This window comes from Procambarus clarkii, chromosome 70 (assembly GCF_040958095.1).
Source record: "Procambarus clarkii isolate CNS0578487 chromosome 70, FALCON_Pclarkii_2.0, whole genome shotgun sequence".
Taxonomy (NCBI): Eukaryota; Metazoa; Arthropoda; class Malacostraca; order Decapoda; family Cambaridae; genus Procambarus; species Procambarus clarkii.
In genome coordinates, this window is record NC_091219.1 from 26,998,432 (window position 1) to 27,020,703 (window position 22,272).

Below are 22,272 nucleotides of genomic sequence, written 5' to 3' on the forward strand. Positions count from 1 at the left end.
GACCAAACCACACATCAGAAAGTGAAGAAACGACGTTTCGGTCCGTCCTGGACTTGATAATGATCCAGGATGGACCGAAACATCATCGTTTTGTCATTTCTGATGTGTGGTTTGGTCATGAAGGACGCACTCAGGCAATGTATCACTATGGCTACTTAAGGCTGCCGCACCCGCACTGTTTGGTCTCCTCGCTGCAGGGTTTAACAACTTATTAGAAAAGGAAGAACTACCAGATGGTTGGAAAGCGGTTAATGTGATGCAGCACATTGTGTTACGCCCCTCGTCCTCGTCACACACAAGGGGTGGGACCAGGCGTCACACAAGGGGTAGGACCTGCAGGCGTCACACAAGGGGTGGGACCTGCAGGCGTCACACAAGAGATGGGACCTGCAGGCGTCACACAAGGGGTGAGACCTGGCGTCACACAAGGGGTGAGACTATACAGGATCAAGGCACAACTATTAGAAGTAACATCATTGTGAAGGCAGTAAGCATAGTGATGCAGCCTATCCTCCTGTTTTGGTAGTACTTGTAGTGACGATGAGGACCATAGTATATATACCCACGTACAACGAAATTAGAACACAGAAATCTGAACTATTGAGTTGGACAAACCGAAAAACTATTTATTGTGTTGCTTTGATAAACTAAACTAACCTAACCTAATTTTTCTAGGACTAATACACGATATATGAGGCCTAATATAGGACATATGTGTGCTATACTAGGCCTAGAAATATTTGTTTGTTTTTTAGCTTCATTTATTTTAAAAGAATTCCTTACTAGTCAGTATACTACTATCCAAAAACTAAGTACGTACGAATTCGTGACTATTGACGATCGTCACAATAGGTACTATCTAATCAGAAGGATGGCTTGAGTGATGGAATAATCCACACAAAAACATATAGGCCTACACACTATAACTGCCTAAATAATAAGGCCTGTTTGACTTGATCACCATCTGGCAACAGTACAGTTGAGGCGTACCTGTTTCTGAGTTGCCAACTGTTTTTTGTAAACATAAAAAAAAACAAAATACAAAATTAAGACGAATTACAATATTCTTCCTCAAAAACTTTCTCCAGCCTACAAAGAAAATCAAGTATTTGATTATTTAAATATTTATTGACAACATAAGTATCTGTCTTTTAGACGTGATAAGGAAGATTAAGATGATGTTTTGATAAAGTTCGGTGAGGTTGGCAAGCGTGTGGCGCGCCCTGGACGATACCCCGGGCGGGTCACAGTGCGCCCCCGACCACCAGAGAGGGTGTATGTGCCCTCACGCCTCGCCCTCTTCTGGCAACCGTGAGTTGCTGCAATTTGTAACCTGGCGGTGGTGTTGACCACAGCTGTACCTGGCTGTGTCAGCGGTGGTGTTGACCACGGCTGTACCTGGCTGTGGTCAGCGGTGGTGTTGACCACAGCTGTACCTGGCTGTGTCAGCGGTGGTGTTGACCACGGCTGTACCTGGCTGTGGTCAGCGGTGGTGTTGACCACAGCTGTACCTGGCTGTGGTCAGTGGTGGTGTTGACCACAGCTGGACCTGGCTGTGGTCAGCAGTGGTGTTGACCACAGCTGGACCTGGCTGTGGTCAGCGGTGGTGTTGACCACGGCTGGACCTGGCTGTGGTCAGCAGTGGTGTTGACCACAGCTGTACCTGGCTGTGTCAGCGGTGGTGTTGACCACAGCTGTACCTGGCTGTGTCAGCGGTGGTGTTGACCACGGCTGTACCTGGCTGTGGTCAGCGGTGGTGTTGACCACAGCTGTACCTGGCTGTGGTCAGCGGTGGTGTTGACCACAGCTGGACCTGGCTGTGGTCAGCAGTGGTGTTGACCACAGCTGGACCTGGCTGTGGTCAGCGGTGGTGTTGACCACGGCTGGACCTGGCTGTGGTCAGCAGTGGTGTTGACCACAGCTGGACCTGGCTGTGGTCAGCGGTGGTGTTGACCACGGCTGGACCTGGCTGTGGTCAGCAGTGGTGTTGACCACAGCTGAACCTGGCTGTTGTCAGCGGTGTTGACCACGGCTGGACCTGGCGTTTTTTTTTTTATTATTTTCCACCACAGACGTGGCCACACATTTACAATGCTAACCAGCATATATACATTTTCTTCTGTCCTCCATGGACAGGATTAGAGATGTGTTAAACATATAGTTCAAGGGTTTATTGAACAATCAACCACAGAAGGTGATTCGGTGCTTTTAAAATGCTAAGCTAACCTACATACGTAAATACATAGACCTGGCGGTGGTCAGCAGTGGGGAGTTTTTCGTGAACATTCTGTTGAAATTGTACATATAGGCCTAATTAGGAAATAAAATTAAACTTTAATCCAATTTCTTCCACGACCACCTTGGCTAAGTGTGTCCACGACCAGGTGTGGTCACTAGGAAGGTGACAGGAGCCAGGTGTGGTCACTAGGAAGGTGACAGGAGCCAGGTGTGGTCACTAGCAAGGTGACAGGAGCCAGGTGTGAAGATGGCCGCCTTGAGGATTGGGTTCGTAGGAGCTGGCAACATGGCCCAAGCCCTCGCTAAGGGCTTCATCTCTGCAGGTATGTTACGAGTGCTGCTGTGTTCATGCACCCACTTGTGGGTCTCCCGCACGTGACCAAGACTCACTGTCCCCCCCTGTGTACTTCCCACGGTATCTTGTACGTTGTGATCATGTCACCTCTTGTCCTCTCTTAAGTCGTCAGTTCTCTTCGCTTATCCTTGTAGGTCATCTCTTAGAACTGGTACTTATGCTATAGCCAGAATTCTGAAGTTTTTTTGTTTAGGTGCTTGAAAGCCAGATTTATATTTACAAGTCTTGCAGGTGTAGCTGATGGTATTGTGTTAGTGTGTGCCTCTGGTGGTCATACGTGGAGTGACCACTGTTTTCTCCTGGCTCAGGTTCCACTACACATTTAAGTGTTCATTTACGAAAGCTGTACATCTTTCCTTAATCATTGCAGCATATTTTTGTCTTGATTAAGCAGGTTGACTTCTGAAGCGCTATGAATTAAGGCGTCCATAACAATAATAACCTAGGGTTGCAATCTTTCGAAACTCGTAAACTGTTTAATAAATCGCCATGATCGTGGAGAGATGCACAGGTTTCGTGAATGGATACGTAAATGCTTCAGGAGTCCTGGTCGCTTTTCCAAAGTCTTAATCACATTACATTTATGGTAATTGAACCCCAAAAGCCATCTGGTCGCCTATACCTGCAGCATCCTTGTGTTCATCAGTCTTCCATTGTCTGGAAATATTTACATGTAGATACTAGGCCATACGACCATACCCATGGAAACAAAAATTGGGCATAAATTCAGCAGTTACCCAAAATAATGATAAAAAAACGTCAGGTGGTTGCCCATCAAAGAGAATATAGCTGTAACTACTGTAAACGTGTCCGGGGTCTCGACCGATGTACCCTAGTTCAGTGTTATCATTGATTAAAGACGTGTTATCTTTGGTAATTGATCGTTATCCTGTGACGGCGGGATTCATAACTTTGATTTAAAGATCTGAATTATGTTAATTGCTTGTGATCATCGCCACATCCTCGACACAGTGTAGGAAATACGCCTCCCTGGATATATCCACCCTCACCCCCTCCCTACTTTGGCATGACACGTGTTACCTGGATATGACATGTTCTACCTACGCATGACAGGTGTTTCCAGGGCATGACACAACACATGATTAGGATACACGATGGCCAGGCTTTTGGCGATGGTCAGATTTGTTAATGATTAGTTCATTGTTTACAAGTCTCTGTATTTTGAAGCGCATTATGTCCAGGGGGGGATATGCCCCTGGGAAAAATGTACCCCTTGGGAGGTATAAATGCTTGCACCCCTGTACTTAGGAGCTACCTTGAATGGGTGGTGAACAGGAGCTACCTTGGAGAAGGTGAAGAAGAATTAAGGGGTACAGGAGAGAGAGAGAGAGAGGCGTGCTGGCGCAGGCTGTGGCCAGGGGTCACCTTGGTCAACACGGCAGCTAGCCGCTCCTGTTGTCAGGCCGAGGTATGGACCCCAGTGTGTTAGGACTGGGTGCCAGGATGGGGGTGTGGACCCCAGTGTGTTAGGACTGGGTGCCAGGCTGGAGGTGTGGACCCCACTGCGTCATAAGACACGGGGCCGCATGTTAATGTGTTTGTCTTACATAGGTTGTATATAATGTTCTATATCGATACCTGAGAAATACTGACATTATTCAGCTTAAATAGCGCATGCTTTTGACGTTATTTTACCGATTTGTTTCTCAGAAGCTAAGCTTGGAGCTACATGGACTCAGATCTTCCTCATTCCTTTGCATTTGTTCTGGTTGAAGTCTAGTAGAAGGTGGAAGTGACAATGTAATGAAGTACTCAGATTTAATTATGTATTTGGAATTCTACTTACTGGGTTAAACATAATAAATATATACGAAGAAAAATTGTTTACCACAGACTATTATGGAAATATTTATATTGAATCAACGAATATATCACAATTATTTTGAAGGTAAATTTTGAAACGAGAGAATTAATGTGATCATTTGCGAATATTTGTAACGCAGACAAGAATTCGAATCACAGATTGTGGAATTCATTAAAGAAGCGATGAAGGAGGGAGGGAGATGTGTTGTCCTCCCTACAAGGAAGTAAACACCCTCTCAGGCGCGGGTGTGGCACCCCTCTCTGCTCTCTTATCCTTGTTTGCTCTCAACACCGATGATGTGATATGTGTTTCTTCAGTGACATGAAACTTTTCTCACATTCTGGCACACTTCAGCAGCTCGTAATAACTCTAAACAACACATACAGTATGGATGTTGTATGTTAAACACATTCGTTGATAACAGTTTTCCAGACAATCAGTATGCTAACATCAGGGAGACACACTCGCCTTTTCCAGTGTGTTGAGTCAGAGGCATCACATGCATCTCTGTAATCCATCCCAGATACACACACACTGTCGTCCCCCATGTCCACCATATCGTAAGTCACACAGCTGCTGACTGAGAGAAATGCTTAGTCAACTTTGCAAGGCTGGGCACCTCGCGCTCAAGTATGAAACCACATGTTTTCAATTTAGTCTTTTATCTCGCTCCCACTACTATATCTACTATCTTCTCTGTATTACTTTAGTTGGTAATGTAAATGGTGTATTAGCCCATCTGTTACTTTCCCTTCACCCGTAGTTCCCAGTAACCTTACTGTATGTGCTCCAGTTCCTGCCACATTACATTTTGTTCATGTTTAATAATTTACTTCTCATAAAACTTTAGATAATAAATCTTGATTATAATAAAAAAAAATCACATGCGGTCCTTATGCTAAACTCTAAGAAATAATCTGTTGCACTCTTGATAATGTTCCTTTTTCATTGATGTTTGTAGTGCCAATAAGTGCTACCAAAAGTGCCAGTATTAGTGCCAATATACCAACAAGAGGCAATAGAGTAATGTGTGTGTGTGTACACAGGGATCACTGAGCCCCGCCACATAGTGGCGTCCTGCCCGAAGACTGACGACCACCTCCTCCAGCACATGGTGGTCAGTACTCACACCTTGTATACTTGTCCCAAAATTTGTTCCATACAAGTAACTTCCTTTAACATTATTATCCCGTTTTGGCTGAGAAAAATTGTAGCTTCACAGTTACTATACTTAAATATTTACTAATAAGATGCAGTTTTTTATTTTGCTAAATATTTCTGGGTGCCTCCAGGACTTGGGATGTGACACCACCTACAGCAACCAAGATGTGGCAGCTGCGGCCGACGTCGTCATTGTGTGCGTCAAGCCGACTCTTGTGCCTCGCGTTCTGCATGACCTCAAGCACTGTGTGAGCCCCAGCCGGCCCCTGGTGACTTCTGTGGCCCTCGGGGTGACTGTGGCTGCCATGGAAGCCTCCATGCCCCCGTTGACGCGCGTGGTGAGGATAATGCCCAACACTCCGGCCCTGGTGCAGATGGCTGCCTCGGTCTTCTCCAGGGGCACCTACGCCACTCACGACGACGCTCTCCTCACTCACAGGTGTGTGGTGTAGGTGGCCACACACCTGAACACTCACATATGGCCAGGTATAGGTCATGTGAGTGGCATTATTTTTCCAAAGTATTCAGGTATAGAATGTCAAATATTAAAGAGCCGCCATGTTATACCAACAGCGGGATGGAAGGTGTAAGAGGCTACGTCAACGTTGAAACACTTGACATCACTAGCGTTGACTCGTAAATTATTCAAAGCTTGATAACTGAAGGGTCTTGGTAGTACAGTCGGGTTCGTCCTCGACTTGCAAGCGAGAATTCTGGTTTCGAATCCCGGTCGGGACGAATGGTTGGGCGCACTTCCTATAGCCTAATGCCCAATTTAGTTCACTTAGCAATAAATAGGTACCCAGGAATTGGCTTGTTGGGTTGTATACTGGGATGTTACCTCGGTACAAGCCTACACTGGCTGCCTGTCCCCGACATAATAATCTTTTGGTTTAATCTTGTGGCGGAAAGTGTTTACGTTGAGCGCCCCCTGCAGGTTGCTGTCGTCGGTGGGGGAGTGTGACGAGGTGCAGGAGACCTTCATGGACGCCGTCACCGGCCTGAGCGGGGCCGGACCTGCTTACGTGAGTCTTCCTTACTAGTGCACTCTTACTCAGCTGTCGGGCTCTGCTCTGCACGCCTTTAGATTCTGGGTAAACTAGCGTCAGTTGCAAAGATTAAGTTCTTCCATCTTGGATGTAACTTATCGGCAAAGCTTTGGTGCCTCTTGATGCAGGCGATATTTAATCAATAATCGGGCATAGCTCATTTAAAAATAATTTAATTATTTTTTAAAGTTGTACAGTAGTTACGCCTTACATTTTTAGTTTTCTATGACGAAATTGCGCCTCGCGTTTCCCATTTTCAAATCCCGTTTTCATTGCTGGTAGATGTATGTAGTGATGGAGGCCCTGGCGGACGGCGGCGTCAAGATGGGGCTCCCTCGGCCCCTCGCTCAGAAGCTGGCCGCTCAGACTATGATGGTGAGCACTCGCCCAATAAATTTAATTGAAGTAGTATTTAATAATTGATTTATAAGATACAATGGGTTTGTGAGGTAACGTAATATGGGTGTTGTTTACATTCTTGCCAAGTATAATGATGTACTGAAATTTGAAGTGTTGACCTCATATATTGTCTCCGTGACCCGGGCGTGACTGACCAGGGGTCGGCCAAGATGGTGCTGGCCACAGACAAGCATCCCGCCCAGCTGAAGGACGAGGTCTGCTCGCCCGGAGGTCAGTCTTGAACAGTCTGTTTACCACATCATCATTCGTACATATATTAGTCTTATAACCTTACAAGACTACTTAATTGAAGCTAAATGGCATTTTTGTTTATAGTGTTTGAAGAAACTATTTTTTTTTCATTTATCTTATAATTCAAGTTCAAGTAAGTTTGAGACAATTAGAAGTATCTCAAAAGGATAGCTTAGGCTATTTCTAATCCCCTTAGATATAATCAGAGTATTAAAAGTTCATAAATATATGAATATAATTATTAATTCATCTGTTTATTGTTCTGAGTACCTGTTGTCTCCTGAGTTCTTTCCTTACCTGTCTCTTATTATTCTATTGATCAGCCTATCAAATTATTTACCTTTAAATGTACTTGTCAGTATATATATACACACACATAATGGTTGAGGTGTGTGGCAGGGTGCACCATCCAGGGGGTCCACGCTCTGGAGCGAGGCAGTCTCAGATCTTCCCTCATTGATGCTGTTGCTGCCGCGACCAACACTTCCATTGCTGCCGCCGCTGGGAAGTAGCTGCAGCTGCTGCTGCTGCCACTGGGAAGTAGCTGCAGCTGCTGCTGCTGCCACTGGGAAGTAGCTGCTGCAAATGCAACTTACTGAATGGGAAGAGGCACAAAGTTCATTTAGCAACAGCTGACAGTCGTTGAGCTATGAAGAAAATTGAACGTGAAAAATGGAACTGAACCTCACTACGTTGGAGGAAAGAAGGAAGAGGGCGGACATAATAGCGACGTGCAAGATACTAAAGGGACTGACAAAGTTCATATAGACGCAATTCTTGTTCTACTGTTCATATTAAGGAACAGAGCGAGAGAACATAATTGAAAACAGGAAACACAGACGAGTCGCTGAGATGTGAGAGAGAACTTTCGCAGTGGTAAATAAATGGATCCGACCAGATAAGAAAGATGTGGCAGTCACTTCCATATACAACTTTGTCAACAAATAGTGAAAAGTCACTCATGAACCAATGATGGTCAGAAGGCAGGAGTTAGGAGCAGATGCTCAACCCTGCCAGCACAACTAGGTGGGTACAGACAGCTATGTCAGCTGACAACCAGCAAGCTTGTATATATAAAATTATATAATATACCGTATATATATATATATATATTTCATTATTTACACAAAGAAATCTCATTAGAGAGATGTATCAATGAGAAAATCAGTAGGAATTATGAAGATTTGTGTATTTGAAGAAAAGCATACGAGGTAGCACCCTTAGACTACAAGGCAGAAAGCATGAGGGGGGGGGCCAGTGTGGGGAAACTCTGGTTAGGCTTCACATGGAAGCCTCAGGATCCCTGGAGGATTCAGTGACACTCAGGCTTCATATGTTCTTTGACCTAGTTTTCGGCAATACGAAGGTGTTACCCCAAGGTAGTGTTCTGAGCACTATTATTTTTTCCTTGCCCTCAATGGTTTTCTTTCCTCCCTTCTGGTATCTTCTCTACACACCGTCGACTATCTTACCCTCTATTGTCGAGGTGACGATTCGCCCTCTTTTCCAACGACGGTTTCAACTTGAGATTGATGCCGTGTTGTCTTGGACCACCAATCATGGCTTCAAGTTCTCTACAACTAAGACTTGTGCTGACTTTTACTGGAAAGCGGGTCGTTCTTCGTCCCCCTCTCGCTTTATGATCATCCCCTTTTGTATAAAGATTCTGCTAAGCTTCTGGGGCTAATCTTTGACACTCTTTTAGTAGTTCCCGGTTTGGTGCCTTCTTTTGATAATTACTTATTCGTTTGTCTCGGTCGCCAAGACAAACGAGCTGATATTTAGCGCCCTATGGTTATCCCGCACATTTTATGTTGCTACATAGCCTTCCCGGCTTGGTGCTTTCTTTTGATAATTACTTACTCTTTGACCATGTCGTAGTGTAGATGGTGTTTCGGAGTACCTGGAACACAGGTTTAAATTCTCCTCATAACATCTCCTGATTTTCTCATATCTAATTATTATTATATCAGTTTGTCTAAGAGAAGCAACATAGTTATTAATGAGTGTTTCTACTATGCAACATGCACCAGTCTTGTATTTCATAGCAACACTCATATATTCCTAACCAGATCAAAATAATATATATAAATATATCTAAAATAACTATATTTAAGTATGTATATAATATTATTATACATATTATATGTAATTTATTTTATTTGTGGGTGCTAATTTTGTCAAAATAATCGAAATGCTGCTCCATGTCTGTAGAAACTTCTGTATTTTCTTCTGATACACGAAACTAACATTGAATGAAGGTATTGTATATTTCGTCGCTGTTTATCCTGCGGTTAGAACACTTGAGCACTTATATTGAGTGAAATATAATATCACTTATTATAAGTTTATAAGTTAGCCTTTACTGTCAAAAATGTAAATTTGGTTTAGTGCTGTTTAGTCCAGCCGTGATTGTCATGACTTGTATAAGTTGTTGGGAATAATGTTTCTGAATATTATGCTAATCAAAATTATTGTAGTCTCTTATTCACAGATTTCCTTCATTTGATCTCTATTTAAATTTGAATGTTGATATAATAAGATTTACGTAAGTTATGAGATGAATATTTGTCGTTGTTTATATGTGCATTTGTTTAGTATTTGTTCTGTTGTGAGGCATTCATAGCATTGAGGTCCTTGCTCCCACTATGTGACCAGGGGCGAGTGTGTGCCTTTCAACCCCCCTCCTCCCCCCCCCTCCCCCCACAAGGAGTGGGGGGGGGGTCCACAGCTTCCCCCCTCCCTTAGCCGCTGCTCCAGACAACTTTCTCAAGACGAGTCAGCGCCTCGTGATCATAATGATCGCCCACACTGCTCAATGACCCTTTCTTATCTTTAGAGATGATTTTGGGGCTTAGCGTCCCCGCGGCCCTGTCCTCGACCAGGCCTCCTTTTTGTTACCCCCCGGGAAGCAGCCCGTAGCAGCTGTCTAGCTCCCAGGTACCTACTTACTGCTAGGTAACATGGGCATCAGGGTGAAAGAAATTCTGCCCATTTGTTTCCGCCTCCACCGGGGATCGAACCCGGAAACTCAGGACTACGAATCCGAAGCGCTGTCCACTCAGCTGTCAGGCCCCCCTGTTGCTCTCTTCATAACAAGGACATTTTGACCCTTGACAAAATGAGATTATCATAAGTGATGATGTTTTTGTATGTAGTTGTTCGTCTGATAGTTATCTACTTGTACTTGCTTCATTTTGTCGACGGAATTGAGATCCAGTTCTTGGGCTCCGCTTTCCGACTGTTTAGCGTGACCTTCATGGCTTCTAATACACCTTTTTCCTTCCATTGCCCACGTTTACGATAAAGGAAATTTGCTCGCGTTTTTATGACTTAAGTCAATCTCTACGTTATCCCTCGTTGTTGTCAACGTTACTTCTTGCTCTTGGTCCAGCCCGTTCTCCCGAGCGTTCCCAGCGTCACTAAACTGGTGTACTACAGTGCCTGAGCCTAACGTAACAGAGGACCCACCAACAGAAAACGGGGGACATCACGTCAATTTCGAGAGCTCGTAACATTTGTAGTACATCAGCTTTTAGCCTCGGGGAAAGTATACGTCAACATGTATATGAGTGGGATTGGGTGGTTATAAATAGGAGCTGCCTCGTATGGGCCAATGGGCCTTCTGCAGTTACCTTTGTTCTTATGTTGTTCATGTACTATTTGGAGGACGGGTTGAGTCGGGTCATCGATATATCCGGAAAACTTTGCAAGCTCTCGTCTAGTGTCTTGTGGTGGTCCGCTTGTAACATTTCTCCACTATGAGGCCTCGTCACTCATATCCTTGACTTTCTCCTTTCATGAGTGTTCCCCCTTACCCTCCCGAGTACCCATGATGGTTCTCCAACTTGTGTGAGACTCGTCAGTTCTTGTTGTTGTTATAGATTCAGCTACTCGGAACAAGTTCCAAGTAGCACGGGCTATGGTGAGCCCGTAACTTACCTGGCACAGGAGGCAGAGGCACATAATCGGTTCAGGAACAATGACCCTACCACAAGACGGAGGGCAGAAAGAGCTTTCAAGACTACAGACTCTTCCCCCCCCCAACCCGCGTAGTAAGTAATCAAACGAAAGTGAAAACTGGATGACTACGGCGCGTGGGCCGGGTTAAAGGTCACCTAGACCCGCCTCCGGCTCCTCGTCTCGCTCCTGTGCTCTACGACACTGTGTTTATTCCTGCTCTTGGTCAAAGACGTTTATCACGAGTATTGATGTGTTTGTTTATACTGTGTGTGTTGCTCCTACACGTGTCACAAGTATTGTCTTCAACTCTGGAAAAGTGTTCCATCTAGAGTGAGCCTCCAGACAGCACCACTGTGCCATCAGTGGTTGTCTGGGGGGATACATGATAGACTAAACCATCTACGGTGACCGTCTGGATCATTGTTTTAATATTGAATGGGTCATGGTGCCGTGAACGACTGATAGGGTTATTACACGCTCACATCAACCATCTGTGGGGGGGCCTGGAAGATTAGTCTGTCTAATCGACCGTCCCGATATGAACCAGGTAAGACAGCAACGCTCACCAAGGTCAGCTGGAGGGGTGTCTGCAGTTTACGTCTTCCTAAGAGATCGGAAGATTATTTGAAGGACGATACCATCCGTTGCAACCGTCTGGATTACTTGTGGAGATATATGTCGCCGACTTTGACGGTCTGGATATTCCCGGGAAGATTCCATCATACACAGTATCCGTCTGTATGAACCCTGGAAGATTCCAGTGTTCATAAATACCGTCTCCTATTGTTTACACCGTCTACACTCATCAACAATGTTCTAACAGTAAATATAGGAATGTTATTCCATCCTATGTTCTTCAAACAAAATGTTTAACTCGCCTGTGGCTTCTCCGAGACGATTACGTGTGTGTTAACACCTGGGTTCTCCCGGCTCGGGGACCTCCCTCGTGTAGGGTCACTGCACTAATCTACTAGAGCGAACACACTTGGAGAATTCGTCTGGAGGAGCCGGAACACCCCCCCCCTAGCATCCGACATAGGAGCCCGAGGTGCTTCTAGCAGCCGCCCCAGACTCGCCACCTTCGGGTGATAGACTGGTTACAAAAACATGATCTTGTTCTCGTTCTCTCATCCTCTTTCCCTTCCCTCCTCGGTGTGGGAGGTGGACCAGTATATAGGGCTCGTGCACCAGCCTCCCCAGCCACTCTCCTGTTCTCCCTCGTACTACACGCGCCTCTACTCTCCCAGCATGAAGGTCAGGTGGTCAGTCGCTGCGGCTGTTCCATAGTAGCGACCAGGGACCAGATTCACGAAGCAGTTACGCAAGTACTTACGAACGTGTACATCTTTCCTCAATCTTTGACGCCTTTGGTTACATTTATTAAACGGTTTACAAGCATGAAAACTTCCCAATCAACTGTTATTTTTATAAACAGCCTCCTAGTGCTTCGGAGCTCATTAACTGTTTAATTATTGTAAACAAAGCCGCCAAAGATTGAAAAAAGATGTACAGGTTCGTAAGTGCTTGCGTAACTGCTTTGTGAATCTGGCCCCTGGTCGGCATTGTTCTTTTCTTGTCAGTTTATAATAATATTTAATAGTTTAGTCGGGGACAGGAAGACTGTGTGTATATATATTTTAGGCTTGTATAGGGTTCCCTCCCCCAGGGTCGGACTACTGACCCTTCCCAGGATGCAATTCCCCCAACAGTTGCCTAACTCCAGGGTGCCTGTTTACTCCCCAGCCCGTCATCTCCACCTGCCACAACGGACAAAAAATGATGTGCTAAAACACCCGAACTTAACCTAACCGAACGACTCAAGCATAGCAAACGTGAATGTTTGTGAGCCGCTGTGATTTATAGTACATCATATTGTGTCTGTTGGGGGTTTTGACGTCGAAATGCGATGTATTATTTGAGAAGACAGGTTGTAGTTCTTGGTGAACGGATGCATTAGACGAAAGAAAACATGCTCAACCATTTCTGTCCCGCCCGGGAATCGAACCCGTGATCCTCAGTTGAGAATGAAGTTAGATTGTTGACAAATAGTATTGTGTTAGGTGTGGCGGAGGCGGTACTAATGTGGTACTGTTGGTGCAGGTGATCGTCCTGGTGGTGGCAGGGGTGGTGGCTGTCAGCACGGCTCCCCAGGAATACACCTACGACGCCCCTGGCCCCGTCTCCTACAACTTCGGGTACACCGTGGAGGCTGTGGACGCCTACAAGCAGCCGCTCCAGTTCGGCCACAGGGAGGACCGCGAGGGCGCCAAGACCAGCGGCGCCTACTACGTCCTCCTGCCCGACACGCGCCTCATGACCGTCAACTACTACGTCGACGACACCGGTTTCCACCCCACCTACACCTACGAGGGCAAGGCAGTCTTCCCCGAGGCGTACCCTGCAGGCAAGGCAGCTCCGCCCTCACAAGGCAACAGCTACAACCCTCCCAAGGGCAAGTAAGAAGCGTTTATATCATCTGGAAGACACAAACACCTCCTCCACTTAGTTGTGACCTGCACCGATCTCTGTGCCAGCAACAACAGCCTAGCTCATCACGTGCAGGTGAAGCTTAACCTTCAGTACGAGATATTCTAAAGCAAGTCGTTGAGGAAGAACGAATATGTATTCATTCATTAGACTTTCCTTGATTGTTCAATGGTCTTGTTGTGGGTTATAGTGCGCGTTCCTCGTTCCAGGCGCTCCTGGTGGCCCAGTGTGGTCACTCCATCATGTATGATGTCTCACTCTTGTATGGTACGTGGCCTTGTATAGGGTAGCTGGTTATATGTTTGGTACTTAGTCATGTGTACTCATATTGGCATCCTTGGTGATATTTAGCGCCCTCTGATTATTCAGCACATTTGATGGTGCTACACAGCCTTCCCGGTTTGGTGCCGTCTTTGGATAATTACTTATTTAGTCATGTGTATGGTACGAGGCCTTGTATAAGGTACCTGGTTATATATGTATGGTACTTAGTCAGCTGTAGTGACCTTATGAATGGTACTTAGCCAAATGTATGGTACTTAGCCATATGTGTGGTACGTGGTCATATGTATGAATACACGTTTGTAAAATGAAGGATGGTGCCTACAATGGCACCATTGTATCGTGCCATATTGCGTATTACTGTCAATTTGTGTTCGAACGTGGTTCGAACACCAATTTACGGTAATAAAACGGTTGTTAGTGTGGTGAACCTGTTTGGTAGTTCCTGTCTTCCCACGGGCCCCGTTCACCCTAGGGCCTAACCTTCCTTCCTTCTCACCCTGAGGGCCTGTTCACCCTAGGAGGTGGCAACAGCAGTCGCCGCTGGCACTTCTCACCCTAGTCATCCTGTACCCTCATTCCTTTATTATATTGTACAAATATTAACGTTTAAACATTTTATTGCATCTTTTTAATGAATAAAGATTTATTAGATGTTGATTTTCATTTAAAGCTTCTCCACACCTGTGAGTGTTTGCGGGCCCTCACCTGTGAGTGATGGGCCCACACCTGTGAGTGTTAGCGGGCCCTATACTAGATGTTAGGTGCAGGCAGGCACTTTGCACTTGACACCGGGTCACGTCACAGCGCTGGTAGCGGTCACGGGGACAAGGACTCGCAACGGAAGAATTAATCTTTATTCGTAAACATAAATGTTAGAGAAAACATAATTGAAAGACTAGGATGGTCGCTGAGGTGAAGTACTGAACGTTGGCGAGCCTCGAGCACCGCCCACACCCTGTAGTGGGCGGGTCCCTAAAGAGTGCCCACACTCACTCAGATTTCAACTTGGACTTAAGAAAGTCTCCGATGATCTTGGCTCCTTCCCCGTTGGCTTCGTCGTAGCCAGGCAGCTGAGTCTTGCACTTCTTGAGCCACCGCTGGATGCGCGTGTAAGAGTCGAAGTCGAGCCCTGATGCTTCTATCGTCGACACCGTCGCCACCAGGCAGATGTCCGCCACCGTCAGCTTGTTGCCAGCAACGAAGGCGTACTCCTGAAGGAAGGTGTTGAGCCAACCCAGCGCCTCGTGGACCTTCGAGAATTTGGTCTCGTCTGCCTTGGCTCCGCTGAAGACTGGGTACTGTGGGTGAGTTAGGAGACGGTAGGGAGAGGGAGAAGAGAGAAATAAGCAAGGAAAGTGTGAGAAGATTAAATAGAACCAATGAATACATCACACCAGAGGTAAATATATACTTGATATTCCCAGTCAGATTAAATTTACGCAAACATGTCATGCAAATACAGGGACCCAACATATGGAACTCCTTTCCTAATGCAAGAAGAAAATTCATGCTACACTTACTGAAAATTGAAACACTGAAGTACCTTGTATCCTCAGCACAGTATATATACATACATACTAAAAATATTAATAATAATAAATTAGAGTGTGAAAGAGATGGAGAGAAAGTGCAAAAGAGAAAGGACCCAGAGAGGACACCTCACGAAAATAGGTTTAGAGAGAATGAGACAGATTATCGAAGAAAAGAATGATCAATGAAAGAGAAACAGAGATGCAGAAGAAGTATGTGGCCACGACTACGACTCCCACTCTCTCCCCTCCCAGAGAGCTCTGAGCCCGCCATATACTCACAGCATACTCTGCCCAGCGCTGGTAAAGCGTGCCCATGTCGAAGTAGAGTCTGGCGTCGACGAGGCACCTGGCCCTCGGGTTGTTGGGGTAGAGGGAGTCGTCCTTGCCGTACTGCGTGGCCAGGTACGTGCAGATGGCTCGACTACCACAGGGAGGGGAAGACAGCACATGTTATTGTGCCATATTGCTCAGTGCTGTGTCAAGTGGCCCACTCTCAGCCTCACACACTCGGACTCATATACACACTCAGGATGAAACACTCAGACTCACATACTAAGTTACAAAAACACTTGGTTAATGCTTCCTGTTGTTTGTATCTTGCAAGGTGTAACATCACTTTAGCTACTTCTCTTGAAAACACTAAATTCTTGGTTTTAGAATGTGTTTATAACCATAAACGTATTAGAAAACATCATTGTTTCCTATATAGAAAATAGTATTGTTATTTACTGAGAAATCTGTAAGTTACGTTAATAATAGTTTCTATATATATACACAAAAACTTAGATGCTGATGAGTTCAGGGTAATTGTATGTTCAGACATAGAGGTTAGTAGATTAATGACTTGTGACCCCTGTAAGCTGGCTGAGAGCTTTCCTTTCCCATAACTCATGGTAAGTCTTACCCTACTAATTTCCCATAGAGGGTAAGGCTTACCCACTTATTTTGGAACAACCAGGTACCCAATTACTGCTGCGTTAAGGATTGGCACCGTCAGTCCTCCTTGGCCGGGACTCGAACCCAGATGCAATCACTGGTAAAGTGCAGGGCGAGGGTTTTACCACAACACAACTAGTTGTTTTGTGTCCCTGTGTCCACGTTCCGTCTATCTGTCCCTGTGTCCACGTTCCGTCTATCTGTCTCTGTGTCCACGTTCCGTCTATCTGTCTCTGTGTCCACGTTCCGTCTATCTGTCCCTGTGTCCACGTTCCGTCTATCTGTCCCTGTGTCCACGTTCCGTCTATCTGTCCCTGTGTCCACGTTCCGTCTATCTGTCCCTGTGTCCACGTTCCGTCTATCTGTCCCTGTGTCCACGTTCCGTCTATCTGTCGCTGTGTCCGGCAGCGTCGCCAACACCACTCACCTCTCCCACAGCTTGAGGGAGCCGTCGACCAGGGTGGGGATGGTGTGCTGCGGGTTGATGGCCACAAACTCCGGCTTGAGGTGATGGCCAGCCATCACGTCCACCTCCTTCAGCGTGAGGGAGAGGCCCAGCGCCCGCGCCGTCAGCAGCACGGCGCGACACGGAGGCGACGCTGCCGTGTAGTACAGCTGCAGCGGCATCTTGGCGCGGTCTGGCAGTGCCTGCAGCTGCAACGGGACATTAATTCCAGATGAGTAAGATTATAGGGAAGTGCCACAAGGTCTGCACGATCATAGGTTATCCTGGCCAGACCGATAAGATACTGGACGCTAGGGTTGTGCAACCCGTTCTCGCACTTGCTTATATAGTCAATATTTGCTAATTTAATAAGTGCATATGTGACATACTAATTGATTGTAAATATTTTAGTTTACCTTGAAAAGCTTCATAGAAAACACCGACCTCACCTAACCTTCTTAGTATGTTAAGATAAGCATCTTATTACTTCTTAATTACAATTATTACTTAACCTATACCATCAATCAATACACACTACCAGCATACAACAGCCATGTATGTGCACGGCTGTTGTATGCTGGTAGTGTGTATTGATTGATTGATGAAGATTAAGCCACCCAAAAGGTGGCACGGGCATGAATAGCCCGTAAGTGGTGGCCCTTTGGAGCCATTACCAGTATCATTAGCTGATACTGGGGATCTGTGGAGGTGCGACTGCACCCTGCGGAGAGGTCGTGACCTCGGTAGTGTGTAAAACCCGGAGTTGTTTTAAAACCTGATCTGGAGGGTGAGCACACCCCCAGGCCACCTACACCAGCCTCCCGACGCTCCAAACTCTGGCAAATGTTTGTGTAATATCGAGAAATACCGAGACTTTACGTGTAGGATATAAAATGCCGGCTCAGTGGCGGTGAACATTGATGACGCCGCCACCTCACACACTGAGAGGCTGACCTTCGCGTAAAAACCCTTCCTCCCTCTGACAGCCACAACCATCCTCAGGCTAGGCTCGTCCAAGCTGCGGCCCTCCCCCCCCCCCAAGGTTATCTTGAGGTTATCTTAAGATGATTTCGGGGCTTAGCGTCCCCACGGTCCTCAACCAGGCCTCTTTTTGTTACACACCCCCCAGGAAGCAGCCCGTACCAGCTGTCTAACTCCCAGGTACCTATTTACTGCTAGGTAAACAGGTGCATCAGGGTTAAAGGAACTCTGCCCATTTGTTTCCGCCTAAACCGGGGGATCGAGCCAGGAACCTCAGGACTACGAATCCCGAATCCTGTCCCCTCAGCTGTCAGTCCCCTACGTGGGCCTGATTGATAACTATGTGTAGCAGGTTAAGGACTATAGACTCCGACACACGTTAGGCGTGGCGAGGGTTCGAGCCCAGCTCCAGCAAATGATATGTTTTACGTTTAAAATTTGTCAAGATAACAAGACAGTTTATTGGGAATTATAACATGGTGTTGCCTTCCTCGCTCTGTTTACATTGTTCAAGGTTGATTTAGCTCGAGGGCAGTAACGGGCCTGTTACAGTACGGTGAGATTACCCTACTGTGCAGGTATACTCATAGCACAGTACTGTAAGATTAGGCTACTGTGCAGGTATAGCCAAGACACAGTACTGTAAGATTAGGCTACTGTACAGGTATACCCATAACACAGTACTGTAAGATTAGGCTACTGTGCAGGTATACCCATAACACAGTACTGTAAGATTAGGCTACTGTGCAGGTATACCCATAACACAGTACTGTAAGATTAGGCTACTGTGCAGGTATAGCCCTGACACAGTACGGTGATATTAGGCTACTGTGCAGGTATACCCATGACACAGTACAAGCGTCGACTGTGGATAACTAAAATAACAATGAAAAGTGGGTAACTATTACTGAGTCCCCCGTGATCTTCTACTCTCAAGATACCGGCGGCTGCAGTGTGATAACACGTTATCTGTGATAGTAGTCCGTCAGGCCAGCGGCGATATCTCGTAAAGACATTTTAACTAATGGAAAATATTGTTATTAATCTGAAGTGTCTGATGAGTTGAGTGCTTGGTCCTAGATATATATATATACCTATCTGAAATCCTAGATATGAAATCCCTTCTGAGGCAGTCCGATTAATCCTTTTGAATCCCTTTAGGGGGAAAGTTTTCATTCCTTCAGAGGCAGAATAAATTAGAACGTGATGTAGAACACAAAAATAAATTAATATACGTGGAATTAAACTAAAGGTTTGCTTGTCACGCTCGGACTGGTTGACCTTGAAGTGCAAGGTACGCCTGGCTTATCTTATCTGTTGGTCATGATGAGCACTTTATGCACTCCTGGTCATGGTGACTCCGTTATCACGTGTTCCTGACATGTGTGGATGATGTGTTATCCTTTCTGAGTGGCCAGTAGGCAGTGCTCACTGAGTGGCCAGTAGGCAGTGCTCTCTGAGTGGCGAGTATAAGCCGTGCTCTCTGAGTGGCCAGTATGCAGTGCTCACTGAGTGGCGAGTATAAGTCGTGCTCTCTGAGTGGCCAGTATGCAGTGCTCACTGAGTGGCGAGTATAAGCCGTGCTCTCTGAGTGGCCAGTATGCAGTGCTCACTGAGTGGCGAGTATAAGCCGTGCTCTCTGAGTGGCCAGTATGCAGTGCTCACTGAGTGGCGAGTATAAGTCGTGCTCTCTGAGTGGCCAGTAGGCAGTGCTCACTGAGTGGCCAGTATAAGCCGTGCTCTCTGAGTGGCCAGTAGGCAGTGCTCACTGAGTGGCGAGTATAAGCCGTGCTCTCTGAGTGGCCAGTAGGCAGTGCTCTCTGAGTGGCGAGTATAAGCCGTGCTCTCAGAGTGGCCAGTAAACCGTGCTCTCTGAGTGGCCAGTAAACCGTGCTCTCTGAGTGGCCAGTATAAGCCGTGCTCTCTGAGTGGCCAGTAAACCGTGCTCTCTGAGTGGCCAGTATAAGTCGTGCTCTCTGAGTGGCCAGTATAAGCCGTGCTCTCTGAGTGGCCAGTAAACCGTGCTCTCTGAGTGGCCAGTATAAGCCGTGCTCTCTGAGTGGTCTGTAAACCGTGCTCTCTGAGTGGCCAGTATAAGTCGTGCTCTCTGAGTGGCCAGTATAAGCCGTGCTCTCAGAGTGGCCAGTAAACCGTGCTCTCTGAGTGGCCAGTATAAGCCGTGCTCTCTGAGTGGCCAGTATAAGCCGTGCTCTCAGAGTGGCCAGTAAACCGTGCTCTCAGAGTGGCCAGTATAAGCCGTGCTCTCTGAGTGGCCAGTAAACCGTGCTCTCAGAGTGGCGAGTATAAGCCGTGCTCTCTGAGTGGCCAGTATAAGTCGTGCTCTCTGAGTGGCCAGTAAACCGTGCTCTCTGAGTGGCCAGTATAAGCCGTGTTCTCTGAGTGGCCAGTAAACCGTGCTCTCTGAGTGGCCAGTATAAGTCGTGCTCTCTGAGTGGCGAGTATAAGCCGTGCTCTCTGAGTGGCCAGTATAAGTCGTGCTCTCTGAGTGGCCAGTAAACCGTGCTCTCTGAGTGGCCAGTAAACCGTGCTGAGTGGTCACCACAGGTGCCACACACACACACACACACACACACACATGATAGGGACATATAAAATACTCAGGGGAATTGACAAAGTGGAAATAGATGAAATGTTCACACGTAATAATAACAGAACGAGGGGACATGGGTGGAAACTGGAAACTCAGATGAGTCACAGAGATGTTAGGAAGTTTTCTTTTAGCGTGAGAGTAGTAGAAAAATGGAATGCACTTGGGGAACAGGTTGTGGAAGCAAATACTATTCATACTTTTAAAACTAGGTATGATAGGGAAATGGGACAGGAGTCATTGCTGTAAACAACCGATAGCTAGAAAGGCGGGATCCAAGAGTCAATGCTCGATCCTGCAAGCACATATAGGTGAGTACATATAGGTGAGTACACACACGGTCTAGGCAAGTCTAAGCAAACACATAAAAACACACAATATATGGAATTCCATTACTAACGAATTATAAATATATATAAATCTTAACATAATTAACACGTAAGACAATGAAGTATCCTCACCACAGTACTCCAGCTTGAGCTACTAACTCTCCCAGTACTCTAGTACATCAAACCATCTCTAATATAATTTGTCAGTACCATCACCTTATTACTAATCACTAACCATTCCCTGAGAGTAATTTGTGGCATATCTCAGATTACTGCAGTGTCTTAAGTCTATAAGTCTAGATATATAAGTATATAAGTCTAGATATATAAGTATATAAGTCTAGATATATAAGTATATAAGTCTAGATATATAAGTATATAAGTATACAAGTCTACATATATAAGTGTATAAGTCAGTCACTAGTTGTGTTTGGTTGTGGTAGTGTGGTAGTTCACCTCTTTGTAGCTGGTGGTTCAGTGGTAGTTCTGTGTTAGCTGTAAGACCTACCCGGGGTGCTGGTGTTGGTGGTAGTGTGAGAGAGAGGAGGCGACCTGGGGTGTCGTAGAGGAGAGTGCTGGCAGGAGACTACACCTCTGGACCCCAACACCCCACCAGCTGTACTGTGTCCTTGTCGTCATCTACACAGCTCTTTACCGCTCCCAACTTCCCCCGTTCAAGTTATTTCACCTGTTTTATAATTCCTCCAGGAACCTCTCACACCCTACAGACGATTTTTATTTTTGCGACATTCGTGAACAGGTTCGATGTATTTACGCCAGCACTACAGGGACATGCAGCTTACGTGAAGCTGTAAAAAAGCTTGAGTGCTGAGGGCATCTAGCAGCTCAGCATAACGTTGCAAGTGCTGGCTGGTAGTGGGTCTATAAATGCACTGATAACCTCCTTAAAGCATAGTTAAATCAATTGTTTACATCGGAAATGGTCATGTATGCACTTACCTGCCCCAGCCGCTGTGTCAACATGTTGTCTCTATGTGCGTCATGCTTCACGTGTTTAATGTGATAATTATTTGGATGTGTAAACATTCTGTGCCTCATGCGTCTTAAAATGTGATGACATAGATGGTAAACTATGTTGCTATGCTGTCATTGGTGCTGCGGGGCACACAGGTGCTATGCTGCCCAGAGTGATGCAGGACATAGGTGCTATCCTGTCCATGGTGCTGCGGGCCACACAGGTGCTATGGTGTCCATGGTGCAGCAGGGCACACAGGTGCTATGCTGCCCATGGTGCAGCAGGCCACACAGGTGCTATGCTGTCCATGGTGCAGCAGGACACACAGGTGCTATGCTGTCCATAGTACAGCAAGACACACAGGTGCTATGCTGTCCATGGTACAGCACCCCACACAGGTGCTATGCTGTCCATGGTACAGCAGGACACACAGGTGCTATGCTGCCCATGG

At 46.2% G+C, this 22,272-nt stretch overlaps 3 protein-coding genes across 4 annotated transcripts; 2 read left to right on the plus strand and 1 right to left on the minus strand.

Moving 5' to 3' along the window:
• The first annotated feature begins 1,195 nt into the window (after positions 1–1,195).
• LOC123744851 (pyrroline-5-carboxylate reductase 3) lies at positions 1,196–9,751 on the plus strand. 2 transcript variants are annotated; one of them, XM_069311736.1, is made up of 9 exons: positions 1,196–1,311; positions 2,370–2,561; positions 5,465–5,535; positions 5,711–6,018; positions 6,517–6,604; positions 6,911–7,003; positions 7,186–7,258; positions 7,679–7,780; positions 7,813–9,751. In XM_069311736.1, the coding sequence occupies exons 2-9, from the start codon at positions 2,486–2,488 to the stop codon at positions 7,821–7,823; spliced, it is 822 nt and encodes a 273-aa protein (XP_069167837.1). In that variant the 5' UTR covers positions 1,196–1,311; positions 2,370–2,485; the 3' UTR covers positions 7,824–9,751. The 2 variants fall into 2 exon arrangements, with proteins under 2 accessions (XP_069167837.1, XP_045580988.1); XM_045725032.2 differs by having other exon boundaries at positions 7,679–9,751.
• A 148-nt stretch (positions 9,752–9,899) lies between these two features.
• Positions 9,900–14,665, plus strand: LOC123744855 (pro-resilin). The gene is made up of 2 exons (XM_045725037.2): positions 9,900–12,496; positions 13,343–14,665. The coding sequence occupies exons 1-2, from the start codon at positions 12,350–12,352 to the stop codon at positions 13,700–13,702; spliced, it is 507 nt and encodes a 168-aa protein (XP_045580993.1). The 5' UTR covers positions 9,900–12,349; the 3' UTR covers positions 13,703–14,665.
• Positions 14,666–14,854: 189 nt separating this feature from the next.
• On the minus strand, positions 14,855–21,509 carry LOC123744853 (glutathione S-transferase 1-1). Its single transcript, XM_045725036.2, has 4 exons — positions 21,354–21,509; positions 16,910–17,136; positions 15,826–15,967; positions 14,855–15,312 (listed from the first exon to the last, which is right to left on the minus strand). Exons 2-4 carry the CDS (start codon positions 17,107–17,109, stop codon positions 15,004–15,006), a joined length of 651 nt encoding a protein of 216 aa, XP_045580992.1. The 5' UTR covers positions 17,110–17,136; positions 21,354–21,509; the 3' UTR covers positions 14,855–15,003.
• Between the last annotated feature and the right edge of the window lie 763 nt (positions 21,510–22,272).

Excerpts from the sequence above, each read along its gene's own strand:
- LOC123744851 (XM_045725032.2), top strand. The coding sequence starts at position 2,486 with ATGGCCGCCTTGAGGATTGGGTTCGTAGGAGCTGGCAACATGGCCCAA. Across the intron at positions 6,019-6,516 it reads GACGCTCTCCTCACTCACAG|GTTGCTGTCGTCGGTGGGGG; the intron begins GTGTGTGGTGTA and ends CGCCCCCTGCAG. Across the intron at positions 7,004-7,185 it reads TGGCCGCTCAGACTATGATG|GGGTCGGCCAAGATGGTGCT; the intron begins GTGAGCACTCGC and ends GTGACTGACCAG.
- LOC123744853 (XM_045725036.2), bottom strand. The coding sequence starts at position 17,109 with ATGCCGCTGCAGCTGTACTACACGGCAGCGTCGCCTCCGTGTCGCGCC. Across the intron at positions 15,968-16,909 it reads TCCCTCAAGCTGTGGGAGAG|TCGAGCCATCTGCACGTACC; the intron begins GTGAGTGGTGTT and ends TCCCTGTGGTAG. Across the intron at positions 15,313-15,825 it reads AGCGCTGGGCAGAGTATGCT|TACCCAGTCTTCAGCGGAGC; the intron begins GTGAGTATATGG and ends ACTCACCCACAG.
- LOC123744855 (XM_045725037.2), top strand. The coding sequence starts at position 12,350 with ATGATCTTGTTCTCGTTCTCTCATCCTCTTTCCCTTCCCTCCTCGGTG. Across the intron at positions 12,497-13,342 it reads TCTACTCTCCCAGCATGAAG|GTGATCGTCCTGGTGGTGGC; the intron begins GTCAGGTGGTCA and ends CTGTTGGTGCAG.